Source organism: Brassica oleracea, chromosome C5 (genome assembly GCF_000695525.1).
Source record: "Brassica oleracea var. oleracea cultivar TO1000 chromosome C5, BOL, whole genome shotgun sequence".
NCBI lineage: Eukaryota > Viridiplantae > Streptophyta > Magnoliopsida > Brassicales > Brassicaceae > Brassica > Brassica oleracea.
The window spans coordinates 5,140,466-5,166,262 of NC_027752.1; the positions used below are offsets into that span (position 1 = coordinate 5,140,466).

The following is a 25,797-nucleotide window of genomic DNA, read 5'->3' on the forward strand; positions in this document are numbered from 1 at the left end:
TTTAATTAAAAACGAATTTTATATTAATAATATTAAATTTCTAAAAAGATAATTCTCATATATTTTGTTGTTATCTTGAAATAATATTTTATATTTCTAAAAAATAAGATAATACTTATATGCTGTGTTGTTATCTTTAAATAATATTTTTATTATAAAAATTAAGATATAAAACAGTATATAATTAAATATTAATGAAGAAAAAACATTTGTATAAAAATATAGTCTAAAACATTTATAATATATGAGTGTTTTGAAAATTTCAACACAATAATTAGTATATATATTTTAATGAAATTTGCTGTCATATATAAATTATTTTATGTTTGGTATAAACTTGTTAAGAATATAAATAATAATTTAACATGTTTTTTTTGAATTAACAAAATATAAAATAATAAATATCTATAAGAAGATTATGTCTGCATGTGCGGGCAAGACACCTAGCATAAAATAGAACACAAAAATATCGTAGTTTTAGATATACATATTTTTAAGCCAAGTACAAATCGGTTTTTATCGGGTCGGGTCTATTCGGGTCGGTTCTTTTTCGGTTCCGGTTCTTTCGGGTAAAAAAAATTTAGACCCAAAAGGTACTTGTAAATTTTCGGTCCGGTTCCGGGTCGGGTATTTTTGGGTCGGTTTCGGTTCGGGTCTTCGGGTCCAGGTTAAAATGCTCAGGCATACTATTATTCATAGAAAAGTTATGAAATTAAATAAAATATTGGATCAATACTATATTATTCAAAATACACTATGAAATGCATTTTCCCTTGCGGTTTAGTTTATTTATTTTTCTAAATTTAGCAGAAAAATATGAAATCATACAAAACATTACAAAAAAAAAAAGAACTATCTATAAAAAAAAAAAAAAAAAAAAAAAAAAAAAAAAAAAGAGTAATATACTCGCCACTCGGTCTTTATCAGAAAGCTAGCGTCTGGTAATGCATCTTCTTGCTCGCATGTACCCTGAAGGAGGGCTATTCAACGAGATGCTGCAACGGGTGTGCAACCAATAAGAGTATCTCATAAACGACCCGAGGTCCGAGCGCGCGTGAAACGTTCCTCTCAGGTTCAGCAACACAGGACCGTTTCCGAGCTGCAGCTGCAACTCCTGGCTCTGAGTCATTTCAATAGGGACCTGACTGCTCACGAGATGGAAGCTCGTGAACATCGACATTCCCTTCGGGACAATGAACGGCTCGATGTGCTCCGTCGCTATGAGCGTGTTGTAGAAAAAGAGCTCGAACATCACGTAGCTGAAGTCCACGTTGCTTTTCTTGCTCGGGTTTGTGAAGTTTACCACAACGGCGAGGTCTCCGTTTAGGGAGTAGCCCATGTCGAGATTCGCGGTGTTTAGTGTTGCTGCTGAGATGTCGAAGTATGGTGAGTTTGGACGGTTGCTGAGGTGGACGAGGAGGAGGATGAGACCGGAAAGAATCAGGATGATCAGGAGAATTGCACAGCAGACTGTAGCCGAAAGTTTCATGGGTTCGGTCCTCTTCGAGCCTGGTTGATGAGATGCTGGTCGTGTTTGAGCTGTCCACCATGTACTTGGTTCAGGTTTATAGCCACCATGGTGTGGAGGTCGTTGTTGATCTTCAGGGCTTAATAGCAATGGCCTGCCAGAGCGTGGTGGTAGAGGTTCTTCTGGCCTCAGTGGCAAGGGTCTTGAGGAAGGTGGTTCATGGATTGGTTCAGGTGGCTCGGTCTGGTGGCGTCCTCTAGTCTTTATTTTTGGCCCGGTTGGAGCAACGGGGTGAGTCCGCGGGTCCTGGTGGTGGTCCGGAGCGGTCCATGAGCTCGAGGGACCACCGGGATGGTGGTCCTGTGAAAACTGAACGAAATGCGGGTTGGTTTCATAGTGGTGGTGAGACATTGAAGCATCAATAAAAATGAGAAAAGAGTTGTGTGATAGCAAGAAAGTAGAAACTTTGAGTGTTTTTTTAATGAGAGAGATGATAGCTTGATGAGAAGTTCAAGTATGATTCTTGTGTTAAAGGAAACTGATACAAGGAAGCAAGTAATCTTCTTACATATTCTTCGTTCTAACTTCTAACAAACAAAAAAAAAAGTAAACAGAACTGTAACCATCATCTATTTGGAAAAGAAATGTAAAGACTAGGTCCGATTCACTTTTTGTTGTTCTTACAGTACCAAGATATTCAAGGTTCTTGGAGAGAAAGAGGTGAGAGCTTACAGGGTCCAATTATGCAAAAATGTTCTACAAGCGTACCTTTAAAGGAGAATTTCATGCTTCACCAACCAAGAAACAACAAAGCTTGATGTGCCGATACATAAAAAAGGTAACTCCTCAGTCCAAAATTAATCGGTCCTCAGTGTAATATTTCTGAGGAGTGGGTTTAAACTTTAAACTGAGTTAGGAGAAATTGTTTCATCTCCAACGCTAGAGAGCTGGCTGACTTGTTCCATAGTCTGACCATAAATGATGCCCCTCTTCAGGAGTTTTAATATCAAGTCAGCTGAAACAAAAGGAAAATATTTAGTTAGTCAATGCAAAATCATCCACGGGTTCACTTGTGTAGAAAAGGAATGAAATTAGCTCAAACCTGATAAGTCTCTTGTTTCTCTCCAAGCAGCAGCAGGTATCAGTAGAGGCTTACATAGCTCTGTATCAGCATCTCCATGCCGCCACACTTTTGACTACGACGGCATTTTTGCACAGGAGAAGGCAAGTTTGACAATTTTAAAGGCTTATACCTTTATTATGCCTAAGCATCAGCACTCACTGAACAGCTAGCCTTTATGAGTGTATCAGACACATCTCTATCAAGGGTGAATCCTTTATCCATCATCTGATCCCAAATCTTGTAGGCTGCGGATAATTTATTCTCCCGTATGAGTCCTCCAATAATGAACTTGAAAGTTAATTCATCAGGACAACACTCTTTACTCTGCATGTCCTCAAACAATTTCATTGCTTCAGTTACTCTACAAGACCTGCAGAGGGCACTTATCAGGGCGTTATAAGAAATCACATCGGGTGCGATTCCGTGCTCAATCATGTCCTTGAAAACACCATAAGCCTTGTTGAGATTCCCTGATTTACACAAATGCTCCAGAATCGTTGTGTAAAATATTCGATCTGGTGACAGACCCAACTCTGTCATCTGGTCGAGGAGCTTCTTCGCAACACTAGAGTTACCTTCCCTAAGAAAAGCCTTGATAAGACTCGTGTACGTCACCACATTCATCACCACCCCCTTCTCTCTCATTTCCTCAAAGATCTTGTAAGCCTTCCTAGTGTTTGACGCCCTGCAGAACGTTTCAATCAGAGTACTGTAGGAGACAACGTCACATAATCCTCTAGGCTCCATCTCCTTAGCCATGAAGGAATAGCATTTATCCGGATGACTAACTCTGCAATGCCGCTTCAGCAACTGGTTATAACTATAAGCATCAGGCTGTATCCCACTTCTCACCATCTCACTCATGACCCCTTCCGCTTTCCTCAACATGTTGTTATCATAGTAAAAATTCAACAACACATTGTACGTTACAACGTCCGGCTCACACCCACTCTTACTCATAAACGACTTCAAAGCTTCCGCCTTTTCTATTCTACCCGCTCTACAAAACCCACTAATCAACGCATTATAAACCACTGTACTAAGCTTAACCCTCGCACTCTTTATCTCATCCGCCACCATCTCATACGCCAAATCAACTTTCCGAGCGTGACATAACCCAACAACAAGTGCCGCACATGCTCTATTATCCGGCCTAATCCCTCTACGAATCATCTCATTCCAAATCTCAACAGCATCAGTAACCTTGCCAACTCTAAATAACCCATTAATAAGTATAGTATAAGATACAACATCTGGTTCTCTACCTCTCCGAACCATACAACAGAACGTCTGAACAGCAAAACCAACTTTTCTCTCTCGGCACAACAGATCCAGATAGATATTAAACGCCCAGATATCCGGCACGTATCCTAGGGCTTCCATGTCCCTCATAAGAGCGTCGATGAGATCAAAGTTTCTAACTTTACATAAACCCGAGATAAACCTCGAGTAAGTGAATGGGATGAGGGAGAAGCCCATTGGAGTCATATCCCGGTATATCGCCTCGGCGAGCTCGAATCTCGAGTCTTTGACCAAAACCCCGATGAAACGGTTGTAGTCGACGGAGAAAACGCGGTAGCTTGAGTGACGCATTTCGTCGAACACCTGGACCGCGTTGTCGATCATACCTGACTTCACGAGGTGTGCGATGCGCGAGCGGTATGCAAGGCGTACTGCGCCCAGCGTCTGATGCATATCAGAGCCCGGCGACGCATATGATCATATCAGGGTTGCACTTAGTTAGTTTCAACGCGGCGACATCAGATCGGACGACGACGGCTGAGTGCTGAGCTTAAGTGAAGACGAAGTAGGCTCCAACATTTAGCCTGATGGGGCTTTACTCAAACCGGGTTTAAATGGGCTTTATCTAAGGCCCATTATGCGACCTATTAATTTTTTTTATTAAACCCTCTGTGTGAATTAGAGTGTTACGTTTGGCTTTCTAGCTTTCTCCTTCTTCTCCGTCATAGAGAGGGTTTAAGGTCACAGAAAGCTCAAAACTTTAGCGAGATTACCAACTCTACTATGGAGCCAGAGAAGGTGAGGATTCGTCTGGTGTTTGAGGATCAACGGGTTCTGAGTAATTCCCAGAAGAAGCAAGGTCTAAAGCGGAGCTGGGTTGTTCTGAATCCTAAAAGTCACCGAACTGTTTCAGAGTTCTCTGATCATCTTCTTCACACATTTTGCCTCTTCGAAGCTTGTCCTCATGGCATCTCTCTATATGTACGCCTACTCCTTCTTTGCCCTAACATTAATGGCTACATGCACTGTTTAGGGTCTTTCTTATGGAAAGTTTTAATCTTTGATTTCAGATGGACGGTTTCGTTTTGCCGCCGTTTGAGTCGAGCTGTGTATTGAAGGATAAAGACATTGTGTGGTTAGTTTCACCAAAGCTTTCACCTTTTATGTCTTGTAAAGCAGTTTCCTTTCGGCTCACTGTTCAAGTTTTCGTTTTTTTGTTTGTTTCGTAGTGTTAAGAGAAAGAAGGAACCTTTGTTAGAGATTGTGGAGGAAGACAGTGAGGAGAATGTTTGTGCTGAGATTGAGGAGGCTGAGGAGAGGGCTCCTGGTGTAATGCTTCTTGCTAATGAGGAGTTCCAGAAGGAAGCTGGAGGATATGAAAGCGAGTCTGAGGAAGATGAGCTTGAAGAGATTGTCCCGGAGAAGAAGACTTCAAAGAAACGTAAAGCTTCGAGTAGAAGCACAAGCTCCAAGTAGGGTCTCGACCAGAACGAATATTACTTATATGTGTATTCGTCGTTATTCACGTTTGATTGTTTTGTAGGAGGAAGAAGTGTAAGTTAGCTACCACTGAAGAAAGTCCCGTGGAAAAAGAAAACGAATCTGTTGTACGCAAAGGCAATGCTGTGAAGAAGAGTAAAACATCGGATGCACAAAGAACTGAAAATGATCAACAGGATGAAGTTAAAGCCAAATCTATGACCAAGTCAAAGAAGTATGTTTTTTTGTGTGTCAAAACTCGCTAGCAACTCTTGAATGATCTTTCACAGGTTGTTTCTTCATTGCCTTACTTTCTTGTTACAGGTCCTCGCAACAAGACAAAAGCAAAGAGCCTAACGAACAGTGCAACCTGTCTGGTGAAACTAAAAAGGTTCGACTTTATTTCATTGTCTCAAAGAACTAGAAGGGCTTGTCGTGTGTTTGTTTATTGTCTGAACAGTGCAAATCGTTGTTTGCAACAAGGAATGTGAAGCTAACTCTTCCTTGTATTTGTTTTAGACACCTAGCAGAAGCGCTCGGCGTAAAAAGGCTAAACGCCAATGGTTGAGAGAGAAGACAAAACAAGAGAAGGAAGAGGTTCGTCTTCAGATGCTTCAGAACATACAATGATAAAAGACTTATGTATCTTCACGCGATTTAGCAACAATGATACCTTCTTTCTTGTTACAGTATTTGCAGCTTCAACAGAAGCAGATGGTTGTAGCACCCACCCAAAAGCCAGCTTTCACCATAAACCACCAAGTAACCAAGGAAAATCGCTCCGAAGCTCTGGAAACTCAACAGCCTGATGAAAATGGTGATGGGGTTGGGGATGAAGTGGTTCCTGTGGAAGTGAGGCCAGGCCACATTCGCTTCGAGCCGCTCGGTAAATTGTCTCTCTGCAGAACTTTCGTGCATTTGCCTTTTGGCTCCTCACGGCTTTTGTCTACTATGCTTACTTTTCAGATGAAACAGATCAAGCTTCTGCTGAAGAAATTGCACCTCCTGCGGTATGACTTATCCCTATATTTGTATATTTTTTTTTTTTTAAGCTTTGTCTGATCATGACTTGCTAATGTTAGGAAAAGTTCGTGTGGAATGGAAACATGACGAAGAAGAAAGGCCAAAAATGGGGAACAGAGAAGGCAGGATTGTCCAAACGATATGCTCAGGATATGGATGAAGATACTTATCAGACAGAGCCAGCTGAGGCAGAGACAGTTGCTAAGGGTCAGATCGACTTTGAACAGCTCCTGGCTTACTCTGGCTCATTAAAGGTTTGCTTATAATATTTGCTACCCACAGTTCTCTCTATATAGGTTCTCATCTCACTACTGATTTGTTAATGTTTCAGAAAGGAGATGTTATTGCATACCGCCTCATTGAGCTAACATCATCTTGGACTCCTGAAGTCTCGTCCTTTCGAGTAAAATCTCTGACACTCCTTTTGAGCCACTCAAACAATCAACTCTTTTTCTTTGAGCCCTTTGCAATATATTTAATCTCTTGGTAGGTTGGAAAGATAAGCAACTATGATCCAGAATCCAAGAAGGTGACTTTGATGCCTGTTGAACTTGAAGAATATCCAATCGAGAAGAAGACAGAAGAGGACACCGAGGATTCCTCAATGCAACCTGATACATCTCTTTATAAAGAAGACGGATCTTTGGAGGTACGCTTCATGGTTGTTTTGCTTGCTTAGCATCAGAATTCCGATATTAAAAAATACTTTGTTTCTCTGCAGATAGAATTTTCTTCTCTGCTTGATGTCCGCTGCATCAAAACCAGCAGCAGCTCAGATACCGCAGAAGCAGCTAAGTCAGCACCGTCCAAGCCTGACCAAACAGCTACAAGTCTAAAGCTGAGCACAGACAACGGTTTGCAAACACCTGTAAAGGGTACGTTTTTCCAGCAACCTTAGTGCGATGTTTTTGTTGATATGGGGACTTATTTTATTTAAATTGCAGAAAATGGAAAAGGGGACCCTTGGGAAGAACTAAGTGACGCTTTAAGTGCGAAAAAGGCACAACTGGCTCAAGCCAACAATGGTGGGTGGACCAAGAAAGGGAGCTCAAGTGGAGGATCGGCGTGGTCTTACAAGGCACTGCGAGGTAGCGGAATGGGACCTGTAATGAAGTATCTTAGATCTCAGAAAGAGATATGAGAAACTAGGCTTAAATCTTTTGAATCTCATTTGGGGTATGTGAAAAACTCAGACAGAAGAGAAGAAGAGAAACCATTTTGTTTTGATGCTGTGTTTTCGTTGATGAGGTCCTTATGCAATATTATGTTATGTTGCTTCTGATAGAAACCCCTATGCGATGGAACAAGCTCAAAAACATCAAAAAGAAACCGACTTCACTGGGGATCGAACCCAGAATCTCTGGTTTCGTAGACCAGCGCCTTATCCATTGGGCCATGAAGTCGTTTTGTTAACTTATCCGTATATAGATATATTTATATTAAATTATTTGGGACTTCCGAAGATAGCTTGACCTATTGGGCCATGGAATCGTAAAATGTAGCCATTCGATGGCGAAAACAAATTACCAATACTTCGATCCTGAGCCCATGAGTTGCGCAGTCTTAGGACTAGCCCAAATAAACCACGTGTGTCAGATCCAGACTTGCAGTGACTGAAAGGAAGCCTTTATTGTCTTCACAAGCCAGGCAAGGCAGCTAAAAAAGTCAACTTTGTTTTGACCTACATTCCCGTAAGTCGCGTTACATGCGATCAATTCAAACACACTTCGCTGTTCTGTTCCTTTTTCAGTCCAAAGTTATCTCTTCCTTCCTTTTGATTCTTCTATTTAAATCTTTTCTATCTTTTTCACTTATCTCTCTCTCCACTCTTTAACCCTGCCCGGCTAAAACAAAAATTCATCAGAATTTTTTGAAAGACGACGGCTTCTTTTAATTAATCGAAGTTGATAATTCGTCTCCACTCTCCTTGGTATTTGATTTTATATGTTTTAAACATTCTTTTTAAGTTTCTCTAACGATCTCCGTTACTTGTAAAATATTCTCTCTTTCTAGTCTCGTTTATTTAATTACACAGCTTTTAACGTGTAGTCTTTCGACTTCTGTTACAGAGAGTGAGGAGAGATCCTTTTTTTTATGTCCAAATCTGATTCGTCGTCTCTAGCTTCCCTCAAATAGCTCCAAGTTTTTATGCTTTTACTCACTTTCTGGTAAGTAACAGTTTTTTTTCTGTTCAATTAGTTTCACTTCTTCAAATAGATCTGATTTCATTTTGTTATCTTTTGGAATTGGGTTTTAGTAGTGGTCGAATATATTCCAATTAATTCACACATCTTTCCCTAGCCAAAACCATCGCATCAGATTCATATTTTTTTATTAAACTCATGTTGTTTCTTGGGACCTTAAAAACTATGTTTGTGTCTGATTTTGGATTAAGTTGCAGGGTTTTTTTTTTTTTTTAAATACTCTTTGACATGGGAATCTCTACTTGCAATCATTTGTGGACTAGATCTGAATCTAAAGATCACACTTTAATTCTTTGTGCAAATCTCGTTGTCGTGTGATGCAGCTAACAAATAACCTTGGAGACTGAGGTTTCCACTGGATCGTATTGTTCCTGGTGACCTTAACCGGATTCAGGACATGGCTAACCGAACAGACAACTCCAATCGCTGGTCAGATTCACTAAAAATACTGAGCTTATTGCTTGATCTCTATGTCTTTTAGTTGATCACATTAATATAAGTTTATTATTTTCTCTGTTTGCAGTTCGAATGGTAAAAAGTTGAATGATGGAGTGAAACTCATTATAGCAACATTCATAGGAGTAGTTATTGGTTTCTTCTTGGGGATATCTTTCCCTACTTTGTCACTTACCAAAGTGAGCGAGCTTTCCTCTTTGAGCCTTTTTTTTTGTACTTATATTCCCTCAAGAGTCAAGACTTTATGCTTAATGTTGTTTTATGTTCAGATAAATTTCCCCTCTACCATTCTTCCTTCTGTTGATATTGCTTACGTTGAAGACGAGACACCAGAGACATCGAGCGAAACGCTTCTGCACACATGGTCTTCTAGGACTCCGTCACATGGGGCTAATGCATCACACTGGAAGGCAATAGTTTCTTCTCTTTTGATCTTTTTAGTGGTATTGGGCAAGATCTTGTTAGAACTAATACTGATGATACTCTCTGCAGATTTGGGTTCCATCGAATCCCCGAGGTGCAGAGATGCTCACTCCTGGTATCATTGCACCTGAATCAGATTATTACTTACGCAGACTATGGGGTTTACCTGAGGAGGTAAGCTTACCTTTTTTTTTCCAATCTTTCATCTTTTAACTTCTCAGCAGCATTGTATTCTTGTGTTTTGCTTCTTTAGGATATACCTGTGAAACCAAAGTATCTCATTGCCTTCACAGTCGGTTTAAGTCAGAGAGTAAACGTTGATGCTTGTGTCAAGAAGGTAATCTCTTACGACGGCTCTCACCTTTCTTTCTGCTTTCAAACTTAAAAGAGTCTTTTCTTTTTCTTTTTTTTTTAATCCGCAGTTTTCAGAAGATTTGTTCACCCTTGTTCTGTTCCATTACGATGGAAGAACCACTGAATGGGAGCAATATGAATGGTCCAAGCGCGCAATACACGTGAGCGTGCCAAAGCAAACCAAATGGTACTCATGACTTTGCTCCCACTACTCCAAACTTCCCTGAAACTAGCTTTCTAACCCTTGTTATGGTTTTCATCACAAGGTGGTATGCTAAAAGGTTTCTGCATCCTGACATCGTGGCTCCTTATGACTACATATTCATCTGGGATGAAGATCTCGGCCTTGAACACTTCGATGCAGAAGAGTGCGTCTCCTTGCTCATTTCCATCAAAAGGTTTTAAATGAATCCTAGTCCATAAAATGTGAATATGTGCTTCTCTCTCTCTCTCTCTTCTGCAGGTACATTAGGCTTATAAAGAAACACGGTCTAGAGATATCGCAGCCTGGTGTGGAGTCTAAGAAAAAGATAACATGGGAGATTACTAAGAGAAAAACCAAAGGAGAAGTTCACAAGTAAGCAAAGTTATGAACCTTTTTGAAACGTAATTTTCAAATAATCTTATCTTTCTACAAAATCTAATTACCAGAGACGCCAAGGAGAAACCTGGTCGATGCAACGACCCTCACTTGCCTCCATGTGCAGCGTACGTAAATCTCAAATGTTCAATAAGAACAACACAGTTCTATACTCTTGACTCTATGCGTGTTTTAACAGGTTTATAGAGATTATGGCTCCAGTGTTCTCAAGAGACGCTTGGCGTTGCGTGTGGCATATGCTTCAGAACGACTTGGTTCACGGTTGGGGTCTTGATTTTGCACTTCGTAAATGCGTCGAGGTGATTCATTATCCTTACACACCTTGATTCATTAAAAAAAAACATTGGACATGTGTTCGGTGACGACATCAGTTACTAAAAAAGTTTCATAATATAAAACACAAACAGCCTGCACATGAGAAGATAGGAGTTGTGGATTCTCAATGGATCATTCATCAGACTGTTCCTTCTTTAGGCAGCCAGGTTCTTGACAAATAATACCTTATCAAGTTCATAAGAAGGTTCTCTGTTTTGTTCTTATGCTTAAATATATAATTTTCGGATATTCTCAGGGAGAGGAACACGACGGTGTAGCAGCGTGGCAAGGGGTATGAACTTTTGAACATTAGTTTCTAAAAGAGAGCTTAGTGGTTTCTTGTTAAACTAATTGTGATATATATACAAAGGTGAGAGACAGGTGTAAAAGGGAATGGACGATGTTCCAAAGCAGAATGGCGAGTTCCGAGAAGATGTACCTGAAGGAACTTGCAGCCGCTTCTTCAAACTCTACCGTTCCTTAAAAGTAACAAACAGAAAGACAAGTGAGGGCTGGAATCAAAACCAAGACTGTTGTAGCAAAAGTCCATAAAAGTTTTTTTTTTCTTCTTACTGTTCATATGATTACGCAAATTCAAACTTGTAACTTTACACACAGGACACATTTTTCAAATAGAACAATGAGAGATTGTTGATTGTTTTTCACTTGACCCATGTTAACTCCTGTCTCAAACATGTGTGTCATATATGGTATTCCTTGTCTCATTTGTGATAATAACATAATAAATCAGGGAAAGCTTACTCATGTGAAAAAAATCTCTTAATATTGATGCAAAACTTGCCAAAGTAGAAACTCAGAAGAACACATACATACTCACCTCATGTATGTTTGAAGACATAAGATCACAGAAATGAAGGTTTTCATGCCTGATTCCAAAATCAGAATCCTGAAGAAACAAAGAGATCTATTTACAAAAAAATCTTCTCGGAAATGCCTGATAAAATGCGCTGCAGCTTCCCCTGACAACAATACGCCTCAAGACAAACAACACAGGGATAATATCCATCAGTTGTGTAATTGTTATTACTCCACAGGAGAACTCAAGCCAACCTTTTTCTCCTCTCAATGTAGAGATCTTCATAATCAACGAGAGAAGTCAGACGTTTAGGAGTCTTGTCTGGTGAAGATTCAAATCAATCATTCCTTTTCTCTGATGCAATTTCCCGGCAAGAGGAATCTATACTTGTCCGCATTCTCTAGGAGATAAGAAGGAAGATGAACAGCGGAGAAAGAATGAGGAATCGGACCCATCTTCCCTATAATATCCTTGAAAGTATACTCTTCAGGCAACATATCGAAAAGATCACCCCCTTTGCATATAACTCTCTGAACCCTTTTAGGATTCAAGAAACGGCTAAACCTCACTCTATCACTATGGCTATAAGCCTTCATCTTGAATACAAACTCACTAATCCGTCTAAAGCAGAAGCTGCAATGCCATCCCGCATCAGCCAAGATCTCATCAGACTGTCGGTAATGAGCGTACCGCGTCTTCCCCGTCTCGTATCTGTGCACGGAAGCTCTCCAGCTCTTGTTGTCAACAAGGAACTCGAACGAGTAAAGATAGTTCTTGAGCCGTAAGTGAAGTATCTTAGGCACCTCGTCGCACCATCTCAAGAGGTTTATAGTGTGTCTACTCGGGATCTCGTCCACGTCAGACATTAGCAACAAGTCATCATCAGTGATCCCAGCGATCCTCAGAAGCTGGTCTAACGCCACTCGCTGATAGGCCTCCTCGTAGAAAGGATTCATCCCTTTGATAAACCTCCCACCAAGAGCACCGTAAGTGAGACGTGGCTCGATGAAATTAAACTCGTCTCTGTGGGAGGCGAAGACGAGAGGCTTGGGGAGGCCTGTGAAGGTGGAGTTGGACTCGAGGAGGACGAACTGAGTGATGTAAGGGAAGAGCTCTCTCCAACGGATAGAGAGAATGTCGAGCTCGTTGCTGAAGAGAACGGCGTCGTAGACTCGTCTAGGGTAGTCACGCACGCCCCAGCCGTGGAGTTTGCAGAGAGTGGACATGGAGGCGTTGGAGTGGTGGTAGTGAGGGATGTCGTGGAAAGGTTTGGGCGGGGATTCCCATAGCGGGCGGAGGAAGTAGGAGATCTTCTGGCCGTGGATGTAGCCGGCGAGGACGCATGTCGGGACGATGACTAGGAGGAAGATGTATGTCTTCATGTCTACGCCGCGGAGAGCGCAGCAGATCCTGGAGAAGCTGGAGAATCTACCAGTTTCCTGCAAAAAAAAAAAAACCATCCATGTATAAACTCAGATCCATCCAAGAGACGAAAGCTATAGACTTTGAGGATTTTGAATCGTTTTATAAGAGTGAAGCTACATGAGAACGCGAGTTCGTAGTTGAAATCAAAAGAGATGGGTCGAGTTGTATACATGAAAAACGAGTGAAAGTTTCGAACTTTACAGGAAAGGGGAGTTAAGATCTAGTTTCTCCCCACATCAATGTAGTTTCAAGTGTTTGCTCCAAAACAGAACAAGAGCATCGGAGATCGAACCTGACTACAAAGAGCGCCGCAGATATCATCAGTCTTCTTAGAACAGTAATGTCCATCAGCTTCTCCCATCACCCACCACATCAGATCCAAACTATATACCAAAAATGCCAATCACAGACTTGACAAAAACAGAAACTTTCAAAATAGGCTGAATCAAAGAAGGAAACTTTTCAGAGAGAAACAAAACTGTCAAAAGAAAAAAGAAAGAAATGAATTTTAAAGTGCCGAATGAGTAAGAGAGAAAAGAGGCTGTGTCCTCTCTGGAAATGGGTGGCAATATGTTATTACGAAAGACAAGGGGGCCAAAATCATAATTGTGAATAAATAGAGAATTTAATCATCAAATTCTCTGTATATTCGTAGTTTACGAAATTACCCTTCTCTCCATCAACCTATTGGACCACTTGTTTGATGGTTATAGGTCATTTAAGCAGCAGCTTAACGGTTTACTCGGGCCCCGCCACGAGTCTCTCGACCTGACTCTCAACGCCTAAAATGACTTCATGTGTCTGGTTTCGACACGTGGCGCTGCAAAATATCTGCTTTCGCTACTCCTGGGCTTTTTAATCTGGGCCATCTTACCGATTGTAGCCCATCCAGTTGATTATATTATTCCCTTTTTTTTTTTTACATCAATTTATTAAATATTAAGAAGAGTTTACATGGTCATTATGCAATAGGGATGTAGCAGATTTAGGATATAATAATAATATTCAAATAAGTTTGAAGTCTATCTTGGCTAACTTGTCTGCCACTCCATTGCCTTCTCTGTTTATCCAATTGAATTCCACTTCTTGAAATTTCCTGCTCCACCATCTTACTTCTATAACCCAGTTATACAAACCAAACTGCAATTTCCTTGAATGTAGATTATCAATCATTTTCTTGTTATCACCTTCAAAGATCACCTTAGTATAGCCTTTTATCCAACATTGTTGCATAGCTACTATTAGTGCATTATATTCCGCTTCCAACGGTGATGAAACTGTATTACCTTTCGCATGCCCTGCTCCTCTATATTCACCATATGCACCACGTATCACCCATCCCATCTTACATTGGGTTGTAGTTGAAGTAAATGATGCATCAAAGTTGCATTTATACCATCCTTGTCGAGGTTTAGTCCATCTACCAGCGCGAGGTGTTACCATCAATCCTCTATTGGTGTTTTGTGTTGAAGTGCATACGTCTCTGGCTTTTGACCACTCCTGTGTCTCTACTCTCGCTTGTTCCAGCACCCTCCACCATTGAGTATTCCTATGTTGAAATGTAAGAATATTTCTACTTTTCCATATACGCCAAAGAATACTTATAGGAAGATCTTGAATCTGTGGCCATCTTGAGGATATGTTGCACGTGAGACAAACATCTATCCTTTCTTCTAGTGTAGCTCGTGTATCAAGGAGGATAGTATTTGATATTCCGGAACCCCGCCATATGCGCTGAGCATAAGGACATTCAAAGAATAGATGTAACTCTGTTTCATGAGCAGAGCAGCATCGCTTGTAGAGATCATCTTGAGTAACATGTCGTCGTTTGAGATTACTCCCAGTAGCTAGGGATTTTGTTAGTAGTCTCCACAAGAAATGGTTAATCTTTGGAGGAGTTTTGCATTCCCATATTTTTTTCTTTAGTATTGGGTCGCCCCAAGTTGGAATTGCTTGTTCTTGTTGTGGTAAATGAGTGCTTAACCAGTAGCCAGACTTCACTGTATATATTCCTTCCTCAGTATAGTGCCATCCTAATAAATCCATTTCCGCATGTGGACTTATTCTTATCGATAAGATTTTATCAATATCTTCCTCAACAACTACTCCTCTGAGCTTTTCAATATCCCATCCAGATCTATCACTTTTGATATAGCTACTAACTGATTCTACACGTATATCGTTCTCCCTTGATCTTGGGGGCCGTGGAGGATGTTCAGCAACCTAGGGATCACTCCACATACTGATTGTAGTACCATTACCAATGATAATCCGTAATCCTTGTATCACAAGATCCCGTCCATGTAATAAAGACTTCCATGGATATGAAGCTTTCCTTTTAGGTTGAGTTGTTAGGATGCTTTCATCTGCGTAGTATCGAGCTTTCAGAATGCGAGCAGCCAGGCTTCCAGGTTGTTGTAGTAGTCGCCAAATTTGCTTACCCAATAGAGCCTGGTTAAATCTTTCAAGATCTCTAAAGCCTAATCCTCTCTCCTTCTTTGGAACACAGATTCGTTTCCAACTGAACCAGTGCATACCTCTGTTTGTGCCTGATCCCCACCAAAAATTTGCCAAAAGAGTATTAAGTTCTTCACAAATGGACTTAGGAAGTCTGAAGATACTCATTGAAAATATTGGCATAGCTAGAGCCACTGTTTTGAGTAAAATCTCTTTTCCACCATGTGATAAGAACCTCCTGTTCCATCCTTGTGTTGCCTCATTGACTTTGTCAATGATATACTGAAACATTTCACCTTTCTTGTGATTAAACTGTTCCGGCAATCCAAGGTATTTGCCGTTTCCACCCTCGTTGAAGATTCCCAATAGTCTCCTCATATTTGTCTTAACTGATGCTGATACTTTGCTTCCAAATGTAATTGATGACTTGTTCAGATTCACAGCTTGTCCAGATACCAACTCATAGAGATTTAAGATATGTTTTAGTTTCCTTCCCGCCTTTGGATTAGCAAGGGAGAAAAATAGTGAATCGTCAGCAAATAACAAATGGTTTACAGCAGGAGCTTGTAATGCCACTTTTATTCCCAGCAATGATCTATCACACATTGCTTGATTCATCAAATGTGAGAGTACTTCAGCACATAGGATAAACAAGTATGGTGATAGTGGATCACCTTGTCTAATGCCATGCTTATGTAGAATTCGTCCTTCTGGAACTCCATTGATTAAGACTGAGAAGCTGACTGAGGTGACACATAGCATTATCCATCGAATCCACTTTGAATGGAATCTCATTCTCTTCATTGTTTCTTCCAAAAAACTCCATTCTAATCGGTCATAAGCTTTTGTAATGTCTGTCTTCACTGCCATATAGGAAGTTGCTTGTCTTTTCCTTACTTTGAGACTGTGGAATACCTCATGAGCCACGATGATGTTGTCTGAAATCATTCTACCTGGTATAAAGGCTGCTTGATTTTCACAAATAACACTGCTGAGATGTTTCTTCAATCGGTTGATTAGGATCTTTGAAATAACTTTGTACGTGACGTTACACAAAGCTATTGGTCTGAATTCTGACATACCAGTTGGAGGATAAACTTTAGGTATTAGGCAGATGTTTGTCTGATTCAGCTTATCATCAAAATCATCCTCTGTAAAAAACCTTTTTATTTCTGACAACAGCTCTGTTTTCACATCATCCCAATGTTGATGATAGAAAACTCCTGTAAACCCATCTGGACCGGGGGCTTTGTGTGGTCCAATATCAAACACATCAGTCTGAACCTCTTCTTCAGTAATGTCTCGAGTTAGATCATCGTTCATATCTGGAGTTACCCTTGGAGAGAATCCCTGGAAAGTCTGCTCAAAGTGCCTAGTCACGTCATTAGTAGAAGAAAATAGATTGTTGAAGTAGTTCTCTGCCACCTTTGCAATATTACTTTGACCTCGATGTATCACTCCATTGTCATCTTGTATTGAAGTCAGTGTATTCTTTATTCTTCTAGCTCTTGAAACAGCATGAAAATATTTTGTATTTCTATCTCCAGCCCGTAACCACATGACCCGGCTTTTCTGTTTCCAAAAGATCTCCTCTTCCATATAAGCTTGGTCCAAATCCTCTCTGATTAGATTGATGTCTGCTGTAGTATGGACCGGGGAGCATATTATTCCTCTTTGCTTACAAAATCTTACGTGATTTTTCCACGGCTATAAATATTTCTAAAGTAAATATATTATAATAATTGATTGATATTCACTTTTAATTTTAAATTAATTTATAATTTGTATGCGTCATTTATATTAATAATACTATATTGTTTTAATTATACATATGATTATATATATATATATATTATATCTAATCGGTTTTGTTGTTTTTGGAGAAGCTGGAGAGGCACATAGTGACTCGACTGAAAGGAGAGGTGAATGAATTACCAGCTACAGAAACTATTCTCTCTGATGTTACACACAGTCGATTTAGTTATCATTTGGTCAAATTGGATTGCATCTAATTCAACTGTATATTTTTTATTCTATATATTAAAATTTTGATTAATTTCTTATTTGCATTTAGGTGGTTGTTGTCTTAGAGTTGTAAATATATTTTATGAAGATTATGTATAACTTAAGATATATTGTGCTTAGAATGAAATAAAAAAAATAAACTAAAGTGTCTGATTATAAATTACATAAATTAATATAAAAATAATATTCTCAAGTCTCATGAATATATATAAATTTTACAAAGAACTAAATTGTAACAGTTGGTTAATATTTTTTTTTGAATATGTTTTTAATTGTCCTATGATTTATATTTATAAAATAAATTACTTATCTTATAAAATTATATGTTTTTATTGTAGTTAAATCTATGATTTTAGATATAAGTTGGATTAGTAGAGTCATTCATGTTGTGAGTATATTGAGTTACATATATTCTTTCAAATTTAAAATGAAGTATAATAAAAAAATTATTATAATTAAGTAAAATCAAATCAATTTTATTTATCGTTTAAATGTGCATGTATTTTCATAATATTTATCAAATTATATGTTGATGTTTTAAAAAAAAAATAGAAAATAAAGTGATGATCAATAGGAAGTTACATGCATAAGTAGCTGATACATTTTTGGAAACTCATGAACACATATCAATACTTACAATAATTAAAATATTTTATAAATTATAAATAACTTTATGTCTTTGATTTATTGAATGGAAATTGAAATTTATTTTAAATAATCTTAAAAATGAGAATTCAGATTTGCTTTGGTATTTTGATTATGGTTCTATTAAATTCCACAAACATAAAAACATAAAATCTAAAAGCAAATTTAAAATTAGGAAAAAATAACTTTAATAAGGATAAAATATAATATATCTACCTCATTAAACTATTTTGTAACTATTTGATCAAACGATGTTCATTTTTAAATTCTATTTTTAGTTATGTTTAATATCTCTTAAATTAAAGAGTAAACAAAATTGTGATTTTATTTGAAAATAATATTTTATAATTAAAATATAATTTATTTATTTATTTGCTGTAATTGAAAGATATTATAGTCAACTAAATATATGAAAATAAATAAAATATTTTAATAATACTAATTATAAACTATATTTAGTCTATTAAAAATATATCAGTTTATGCTATTTAATTATTTTATGTAATCATCTAAGAAAATAGATAGATATATAAAAATATTTCTATTGCTTTGAAATTTTTTTTATTCTTTAAAATTATGTTTTAAAAGAAATAATATTTCTTTTTCTAATATCAAGATTATCTGTGTAAATTGTTTTTAATGAAATCACATTATACGCATGTTTAGATTTTTCATCTAAGAAAATATAGATATAAAGAAAGTATTTTATTACTTCAAAAGTATATCTTATGTTATTTAAAATATTTTTTAAAAGTAATATTTTTATTTTGTGAACTTTCCCTTTTTTATGAAATCACATTATATATACATATATTTTCGTTTTTCAATTCGTTTTTGAACTTTATAAAAGTTTTCCTTTTTATTATATGTATTTGTTTTTTGGAAATTTTTAAAAAGGAAACTAAATAAAAAAATTAATAATAGTATTTTAAGTGTAATATTTTTTATTCATTAAAGGTATCAGTGTAATTAACCATCGTGAGAGTTAACGTGAGAGCGATACATAAGAAACTGATTTCTCTAATAATATTATAGAGATATAAATTTTACGGTTTCGTTAAGGATTTATATAATTTAAATAATCATTGATACGGTATCATTTCATGTGTAACAACAACCCTTGACAAATTATTTGGTTTTTAAATAGAAGGAAGAATATGATTCAATAATTGTAAATCTGTAACAAAGCCAATGGACCACGATGACTTGTGTTGAATAGGTCGGTGGGCGATACATTGACTTAGAAAATTGTAAGCCCCGTTTACTTGTGATTGAGTAATAATTTAGACATGACTTCTAAAATTAACTCTCATCATCTACAAACTCTCACTTGGGCAAAGAAAAAGAAAACATGAAAAGTGTTTAAAATAATCAGACGAAATTTCGCACTCTTGAGATATGAATTATTGATATAAGTTTCTTCATTTGTTTGTTTTTTGAGTCTTCTTTTATCTTGTGGAGCAAACGTTGCTTTTTTTTTACTATACGTTTCACACGTTATAAAAGACCTAAATTCTAAATTGAACTGAAAAGTATAACATCAAGTCTACTTGTATGTGCTAGTTCCATTGTTATGTTACAAACCAGATTCAAATCTGTATATTGTACATTATTGACTAAAAACATTTTAAGAAATCAAAGTTAAAATCAATGGTCAATCTATTAATATAGTCGATTGTCACCAAGTCATGTACAACTCTGAACTCTCACGAAGAGAGTAGTAGGTTTTATTGCTAAAGTGTACACTATCACCAGGTTGAAAAAACGATTTCTCCGTCCTATAAAATGATTGATTGGAGTATATATGTATCGTGTGGGAGGACTATGAATATGAGTGAATATAGAAAGAAAACAGTGACGCATGATAAGAGTAAAAAGTTGCATTGCATAGTTGATATGTTAACGTGTTTCATTGTGCAACGTCTGCGTTCAACGTCTCACTGATTAAAATCTGCGTTCAACGTCTCACATGCCCACTTTATAATTGAGTGGTGTAAAGAAAACGTCCATATCATCATCATTCCTAGTTTGCGTGGGAGTTACGTCAAGTAAATAGACCTATCCCAGTTCTGAAGACAAAAAATAATAATAAACTGATGGTGTTCAAAGTGATTAATATGTTAATGGATGTTCAAAGTGGTTTATATATTAATTGGGTTGTTTGAACCTAACGTATTTTAAAATTACCCCTTGGACGTAATGGCAATAAATTATGTTCGTTTTAAAGCCGTTGACCCAACGATATGTTATAAAGCAATACGTTGTTTTCCCAAAACAGCTTCATTTTATTATTGTTGGTTCAATGCGTCTGATAATCAACTTTTTTAAAAAAAAAATGGTATTGTAATGTTTCAAAACCATTATTACTTCATTGACGTTCCTAAGGACATCAAATATCACTCTTCGTTATTGTTTGTCGGTACCATATTACAAAACGAACATTACACGACAAACATCATCATGGTCGTTTGGTGATTGATACTCGTGATCAAAAGTAAAAAACCAGTTCGACTCTTGGAACTGAAAGCAGAATCTTGAACCTATAGGAAAGAGATGAAGACCATAAACATTTTCCTTTTTTCAGTCGTTTAAGCTTTGTGAGAGTACATTTGATAAGACTTTTACACATAACAATTGCACAATCTGATGGCACTTGTTAGTCTTAGGCTATTGCGAGAGTGTTGAGAGCATCACATCTGTTATGAATTTCGATTTGATGATCCATATTACAGCTCAAGCCTCACAAGTCTTGCTATCTATTGCCTTGCACATGTTCTGTCTTTGCTGTCAGGTGAATAAGAAGATGACACTTACAAGATCTGGGCTCCTCGGACGGTCGTATATTAACGGGCTTTGAGTTGTTATGGCCCATATTTGTTTCTTCGCTAAAACCCAATTCTCAAAGTGACGACACTTTGACCTTCATTCACTTTGAGCTTTGTGACTTGGAATGCATGTACCTGGCAAGTTAACAAAAAAAAAAAAAATTGGTGTTTGAAAATTTGCCTAACGAATACTACCTCCGTTCCGAAAGTAAGATGTTTTAGATTTTTTTTTTGTTCCACAAAGATAGATTTTCTATATTGTTAAGATACTTTTTTATACTTTTGAGAAACATTAATTGAGAATATTTGAATTGATTAAATTTCATTGGTGGAAAGTTATTGGAAAGTGTATAATAAAGTAAAAAGTAATTTAAATTATAAACATTTATTAAATTCTTAATAACTGTGCATACTCTAGAAAATCTTACTTTTAGGAACAGAGGAAATATTAACTTAAGTGTTCTTCAATAAATACCCTAAACCGTAGCCTCTGCTCCTTTCTTCGAGACAATTCTTCACACTTTAATAATACTATAGACTAGTTTAATACTAGTAAGAGGATAAATATCTCAGGTTTCTAAAAGAAGTTTTTGACAAAATATGGGTTCCATTGACCCGTGGGTTCCACAAAAATTTTAAAAACTAGTCTCCAAAATCACTAAATAAGGATCAGTCTTTGAAGAGTTTTTGTACTGTTTGCGGGCTCCACCAACACGTGGCAGCCCACGATTAATTTATTTTTTAATTTTTTAATTTTTTTTTTAGAAAACAAAAAAAAAAAATTCTTAAAGACCCCATTTAGAATATTACCGATAATCATGGTCTTTCACTTTAATTCGTTGAGATTTATAAAGTTAACACCCTCAATGATATCTAAAGCTGTCTAGTTATATGAGACATTAGATTAAATTACAAGCACTACATTATTAGTGTCAATAATCAAGAGAATGTCATTTTTGCCATCTCAGGAAAATATATCACCATACACACTATTATGCTCCGTAATGAAAATATATCTTTGTAAGGACCATTTTCATTCACGTGTACACACAGACAGACGCAACTCTGAAAGAAGAAAAAAAAGATCCAGGTTTAAATTCGTGATCCTTTATTATTTATTAGTCAGGGCAATAGTAATTTGGCTTTTCATATGGTGATAGATTGAGAGAGCACGATGAGTTGGAGGAGACAGTCAGACAGAGACAAACTCTGCCTTTTGTACGAATAAAAGCCTATTTTCAGTATGCATGCAGATTCACTTTTAAACAGGGGCGATATCGTTGCTATAAAGGTTAAAAACTTTATATTTTATTATAAGTTGTATGTAAACATTTTATCTTTAAGTTATGCTCATACAATTGATTAGTTTTTTTCATCAACAAAAGATTTAGTCATTTCATATTCTCGAAGCAGCAGTGTTACTGTGTAAGTATTTTACAAAAATGCTATCCCAATATATACAGTAGAGACTGAAAAAGATCCAAGTTTTCATATAACTAAAATATTATAAAGACTTACAGAAGCTAAACTTCATCTAGAAACCACATATCAAAAGTCTATAGCTATTTCAAGTTTTCAACTTAGCAACTGTTTAGTTAATATCCAACATAGAAATAAAAAAAGTAGAAACTTTTTAAAACTATAGAATATAGATATCATGATGAATATCTCTAACATGGTTTGCGGCAAGTACATCCCAGCTGACCGCCGTACATAAACATTTCTTGATACCCCCACGCCTCCGATCCGTACGTAAAATCACTGTCTGCGGCGGGGCTAATGCCGTCGAAATAACCGGAGCCACCAGCTTGATTGTTGTTTCCGTGGCCTTCTAGTGTCCACGTTGTAGGCTCAGTTGTCTGTTGAAAGAAACTGTCCGAGACGTTAGAGAGAGCAGACAAATTACCAGTGTTCTCTAGATGCCCGATCATCGGCGGCGTCGGAGGAGGGTGGTTGCGGTTTTTCTTCAGGAACTCTTTAACGACCTCTTCCAAGAGACCAGAGTCGGAAGGTTCTTGCGGGAAAAACTCCGTGTCGTAGTCGTTAGCGGAAGACGAAACGCATGCCGTTTTTGGCTGGGAGTAGGAATAAGAAGAGGAGTAAGAGCCGTTGAAAGAGTTAAACGGCGCCGTTTTGCGAGAAGAATACGAGGCGTCGTTGTTAATCTTCTGCGGTGCCGGTGTACCGTAGAACTCATGAGGAGAACGAGCGGACGTTAAAGATTTCTTTGGGAAGAAAGGGAGCCTATGCTCAGGAACAGCAACGGCGACAGGGTAAGTAAAGTTCGTACGAGCCTTAGATCCACGAAACGCACGTGCTGCGCAGTCGTAAGCACAAGCGGCTTGCTCCGCTGTGTCGAACGTTCCTAGCCACCGTCTCTCCTTCGACGTTGGATCACGTATCTCCGCCGCGTAGCGTCCCCACGGCCTACGACGAACGCCACGGTATCTCGTCGTGGCGTTGCCAGTTCCGAGAGAGGTGACTCTTGTCTCTTTTGAAGTCGGTTTGCTGTTTGAGGACTTTGCGTTGGTGAAGTTTCTTGTTAGGGGATTCGGGTCGAGTTCGTAGCCGGGGATGAGCGAGTGGGTAGACTCGCTGAACTTTCTTAGGGCTTCTTCCATTTTCTTTTGGGTTTTTAGGAGTTTGTGTTCTGAAGGACAGAATTAGAGAGAGATGTGAGAGATCGGTTGTTTGGTACGTTGACAGTGTTGGAGCTTCTTCTGTCTATTTATAGGTACAATGTGACCGAGTTGAACTCAAAAATTGGTTTGGTTACTTCTTGATAATGCTTTCTTTGTTTACTGTTTATCTGTAATTTCACTCAGAATGTTTTTTTCTGTAACAAAAAAAAACTCAAAATGTTTTACCGTACATTCTTATGTAAAACTAGTTTGGACTTTTAAATATTTAATCCTAAAACGAAATTTTCGGATATATTTTTTAAAAAATATTAGTGTGTTTATTCCATTAGACATTAGTGGTTTTGTTGGGTGTTGCAAATCGACAGAGTAAAACAACAATTACACACATTAGACACATTCTCGTTGTGTTAATTTTAATTAGTCCATACGTAAAACGGCAAATCCATCTTTTGAAAACTTATAAAACAACCGACCAACAACAATTTAACGGTAATTATCCGAAAATATGCTTTCTTTTTTTAATATTTAATGAAATTATAACCTTCAACACTATAACCGACAATCATGGAGGACAAAATTAATGATTTTTGAAAGTAAAGAAAAAGTATGGAACAAAAGATATGCGTAGCAACACTGCAGTGAATACCTGACATGTGTTGGCATTATTCTACGAAGAGGACTTTTCAGGTTTGTCTAAAACGTGTATGTGTATAAGGGCCAGATGTATTTCATGAATCAGAAGCTTGCTTTTTTGTTTATTGCTTCTGTCTTGATATGATAATCATACCATATCTTCCGATGTTTCACGTTATATAGTATTAAAAAAAGTTGTAGCCATTATTATCGTTTAATCAAGTTTTGGAATAGCATATCAGTTGCCGAAATTTAATGATTGCAATTCGCATCAGGATTAAATAATTATTGTGAATTTGTGAAATTAGCAGGATCGTCATCTTCGGATTTCGGATTTTGATATATGATCATACCTTCTTATTATTATCTCGAACTGCGTTTAGCATTCATAAACATGGCCGGTTACTTGCAGATCGGTCGTCTTCTACGATTCTTTAAAGTTTTTGTTTAGGTGTCAAGTGTAAACTTTGAAAACCATGGGCTTGGCATACCCCCAGATCAATCAAAAAAAAAAAAAAACTCTGAAAACCTTATTTTGTTTATTTGAAGATTGAAACTGCATGTAACAACAGCATTGATTTGACGGTGTCGTTCCTAGTGATGTTATTCTAAAAACGTATCTATTCGTTGAAAAGTATAGTATTTTAACGATGAATTGTATTAAGCCACAAAAAAGTTATAAACAAGTAAAACTATAATTCAAAACTAGAAAAGAATACATCATTAAAGATCTAAAGTTAATAACGCATCTGTTTTGTGTATATACGACTAAAACTTAATAAAATGAAAACTTTATCTTTATTTCTAAAATAGTTTGTATGGGTGATAATCTTCGTAGATAACCAAAAAACATATATGAAGGCTTCGAATTGAATTAAGGACACAATTGTCAATCTTATTTATTGTTTCGGTAGGAACCACGAATACGCTTGTTACAAATTTACTTACAATATTCATGTAGCATGACATAAGATTGTGTCTACGGTAGGTTTGGATTAATAGATATGATAATTATTGTTATACTTATTACAATATGGTAAGTCCGAGACCATAAAGGAAGTTGGTTGGAATTGGAAAATTGATCATTGAGAGATTTTCAATTCTCGGGAACTAAAGACTTTTGGTTTCCAGCTCTCACTTATACGCAAATGTTTGTGTGACTTCCAATGTCACAAAATCATTTACTGCTACTTTTGTCGTGCATGTATTTTCTGGATTCAAACGTTAAGATGATTTATTTTTTTAGTTATGCCAAAAACTAATTTACTGTTGCTAGCTAGTCTGAATTTAGGTTTTGTTCCAAGTGATTAAACATGATGGCTACAAAAAAAAAGTACTCCCTTCTGTTCCTAAATGTAAATATATAATGTTTTAGAGAATTTTGATGTTCCAGTATATAAGATGTCTTCATTTTTCTAGATAATTTTTACTTTATTAAAAACTGCATAACCAATCATATTTAATAATTTATTTTATAATTAGTTGAATACCATTAATTTATAGTTTTACTTCAAGATAAAAAGTAATTTTCTTAATATGTGGGTTTTACTTAAACATCTTATATATAGAAACATAGAGATTATATCTTTTAACATTAATCAGAAGGTATCCAAACTTAAATCAGATAGCGCAGTAAACTT

General features: G+C 37.1%; 6 protein-coding genes and 1 non-coding gene across 7 annotated transcripts; 2 read left to right on the top strand and 5 right to left on the bottom strand.

The window, feature by feature from the left end:
• Positions 1–862: 862 nt before the first annotated feature.
• On the bottom strand, positions 863–1,900 carry LOC106343812. Its single transcript, XM_013783136.1, has one exon. The coding sequence runs from the start codon at positions 1,877–1,879 to the stop codon at positions 932–934; it is 948 nt and encodes a 315-aa protein (XP_013638590.1). The 5' UTR covers positions 1,880–1,900; the 3' UTR covers positions 863–931.
• Positions 1,901–2,251: 351 nt separating this feature from the next.
• On the bottom strand, positions 2,252–4,372 carry LOC106343811 (pentatricopeptide repeat-containing protein At1g13040, mitochondrial). Its single transcript, XM_013783135.1, has 2 exons — positions 2,571–4,372; positions 2,252–2,483 (listed from the first exon to the last, which is right to left on the bottom strand). The coding sequence occupies exon 1, from the start codon at positions 4,284–4,286 to the stop codon at positions 2,733–2,735; it is 1,554 nt and encodes a 517-aa protein (XP_013638589.1). The 5' UTR covers positions 4,287–4,372; the 3' UTR covers positions 2,252–2,483; positions 2,571–2,732.
• A 160-nt stretch (positions 4,373–4,532) lies between these two features.
• Positions 4,533–7,560, top strand: LOC106292538 (coilin-like). Its single transcript, XM_013728148.1, has 13 exons — positions 4,533–4,814; positions 4,904–4,968; positions 5,063–5,305; positions 5,377–5,547; positions 5,637–5,703; positions 5,832–5,909; positions 6,003–6,198; positions 6,279–6,322; positions 6,395–6,589; positions 6,667–6,738; positions 6,826–6,984; positions 7,057–7,210; positions 7,280–7,560. Exons 1-13 carry the CDS (start codon positions 4,617–4,619, stop codon positions 7,474–7,476), a joined length of 1,839 nt encoding a protein of 612 aa, XP_013583602.1. The 5' UTR covers positions 4,533–4,616; the 3' UTR covers positions 7,477–7,560.
• Positions 7,561–7,665: 105 nt separating this feature from the next.
• Positions 7,666–7,738, bottom strand: TRNAR-ACG. Its single transcript has one exon. It is a non-coding gene; the product is annotated as a tRNA-Arg (tRNA).
• A 312-nt stretch (positions 7,739–8,050) lies between these two features.
• LOC106295527 lies at positions 8,051–11,353 on the top strand. The gene is made up of 15 exons (XM_013731449.1): positions 8,051–8,265; positions 8,405–8,503; positions 8,863–8,968; positions 9,063–9,174; positions 9,265–9,405; positions 9,488–9,592; positions 9,672–9,755; positions 9,841–9,959; positions 10,039–10,140; positions 10,236–10,349; positions 10,424–10,480; positions 10,552–10,672; positions 10,781–10,855; positions 10,945–10,980; positions 11,059–11,353. The coding sequence occupies exons 3-15, from the start codon at positions 8,937–8,939 to the stop codon at positions 11,170–11,172; spliced, it is 1,212 nt and encodes a 403-aa protein (XP_013586903.1). The 5' UTR covers positions 8,051–8,265; positions 8,405–8,503; positions 8,863–8,936; the 3' UTR covers positions 11,173–11,353.
• An 85-nt stretch (positions 11,354–11,438) lies between these two features.
• Positions 11,439–13,508, bottom strand: LOC106295528. Its single transcript, XM_013731451.1, has 2 exons — positions 13,223–13,508; positions 11,439–12,944 (listed from the first exon to the last, which is right to left on the bottom strand). The coding sequence occupies exons 1-2, from the start codon at positions 13,301–13,303 to the stop codon at positions 11,847–11,849; spliced, it is 1,179 nt and encodes a 392-aa protein (XP_013586905.1). The 5' UTR covers positions 13,304–13,508; the 3' UTR covers positions 11,439–11,846.
• Positions 13,509–22,552: 9,044 nt separating this feature from the next.
• Positions 22,553–23,554, bottom strand: LOC106344324 (ethylene-responsive transcription factor ESR1-like). The gene has a single exon (XM_013783725.1). It carries the CDS (start codon positions 23,501–23,503, stop codon positions 22,553–22,555), a length of 951 nt encoding a protein of 316 aa, XP_013639179.1. The 5' UTR covers positions 23,504–23,554.
• Between the last annotated feature and the right edge of the window lie 2,243 nt (positions 23,555–25,797).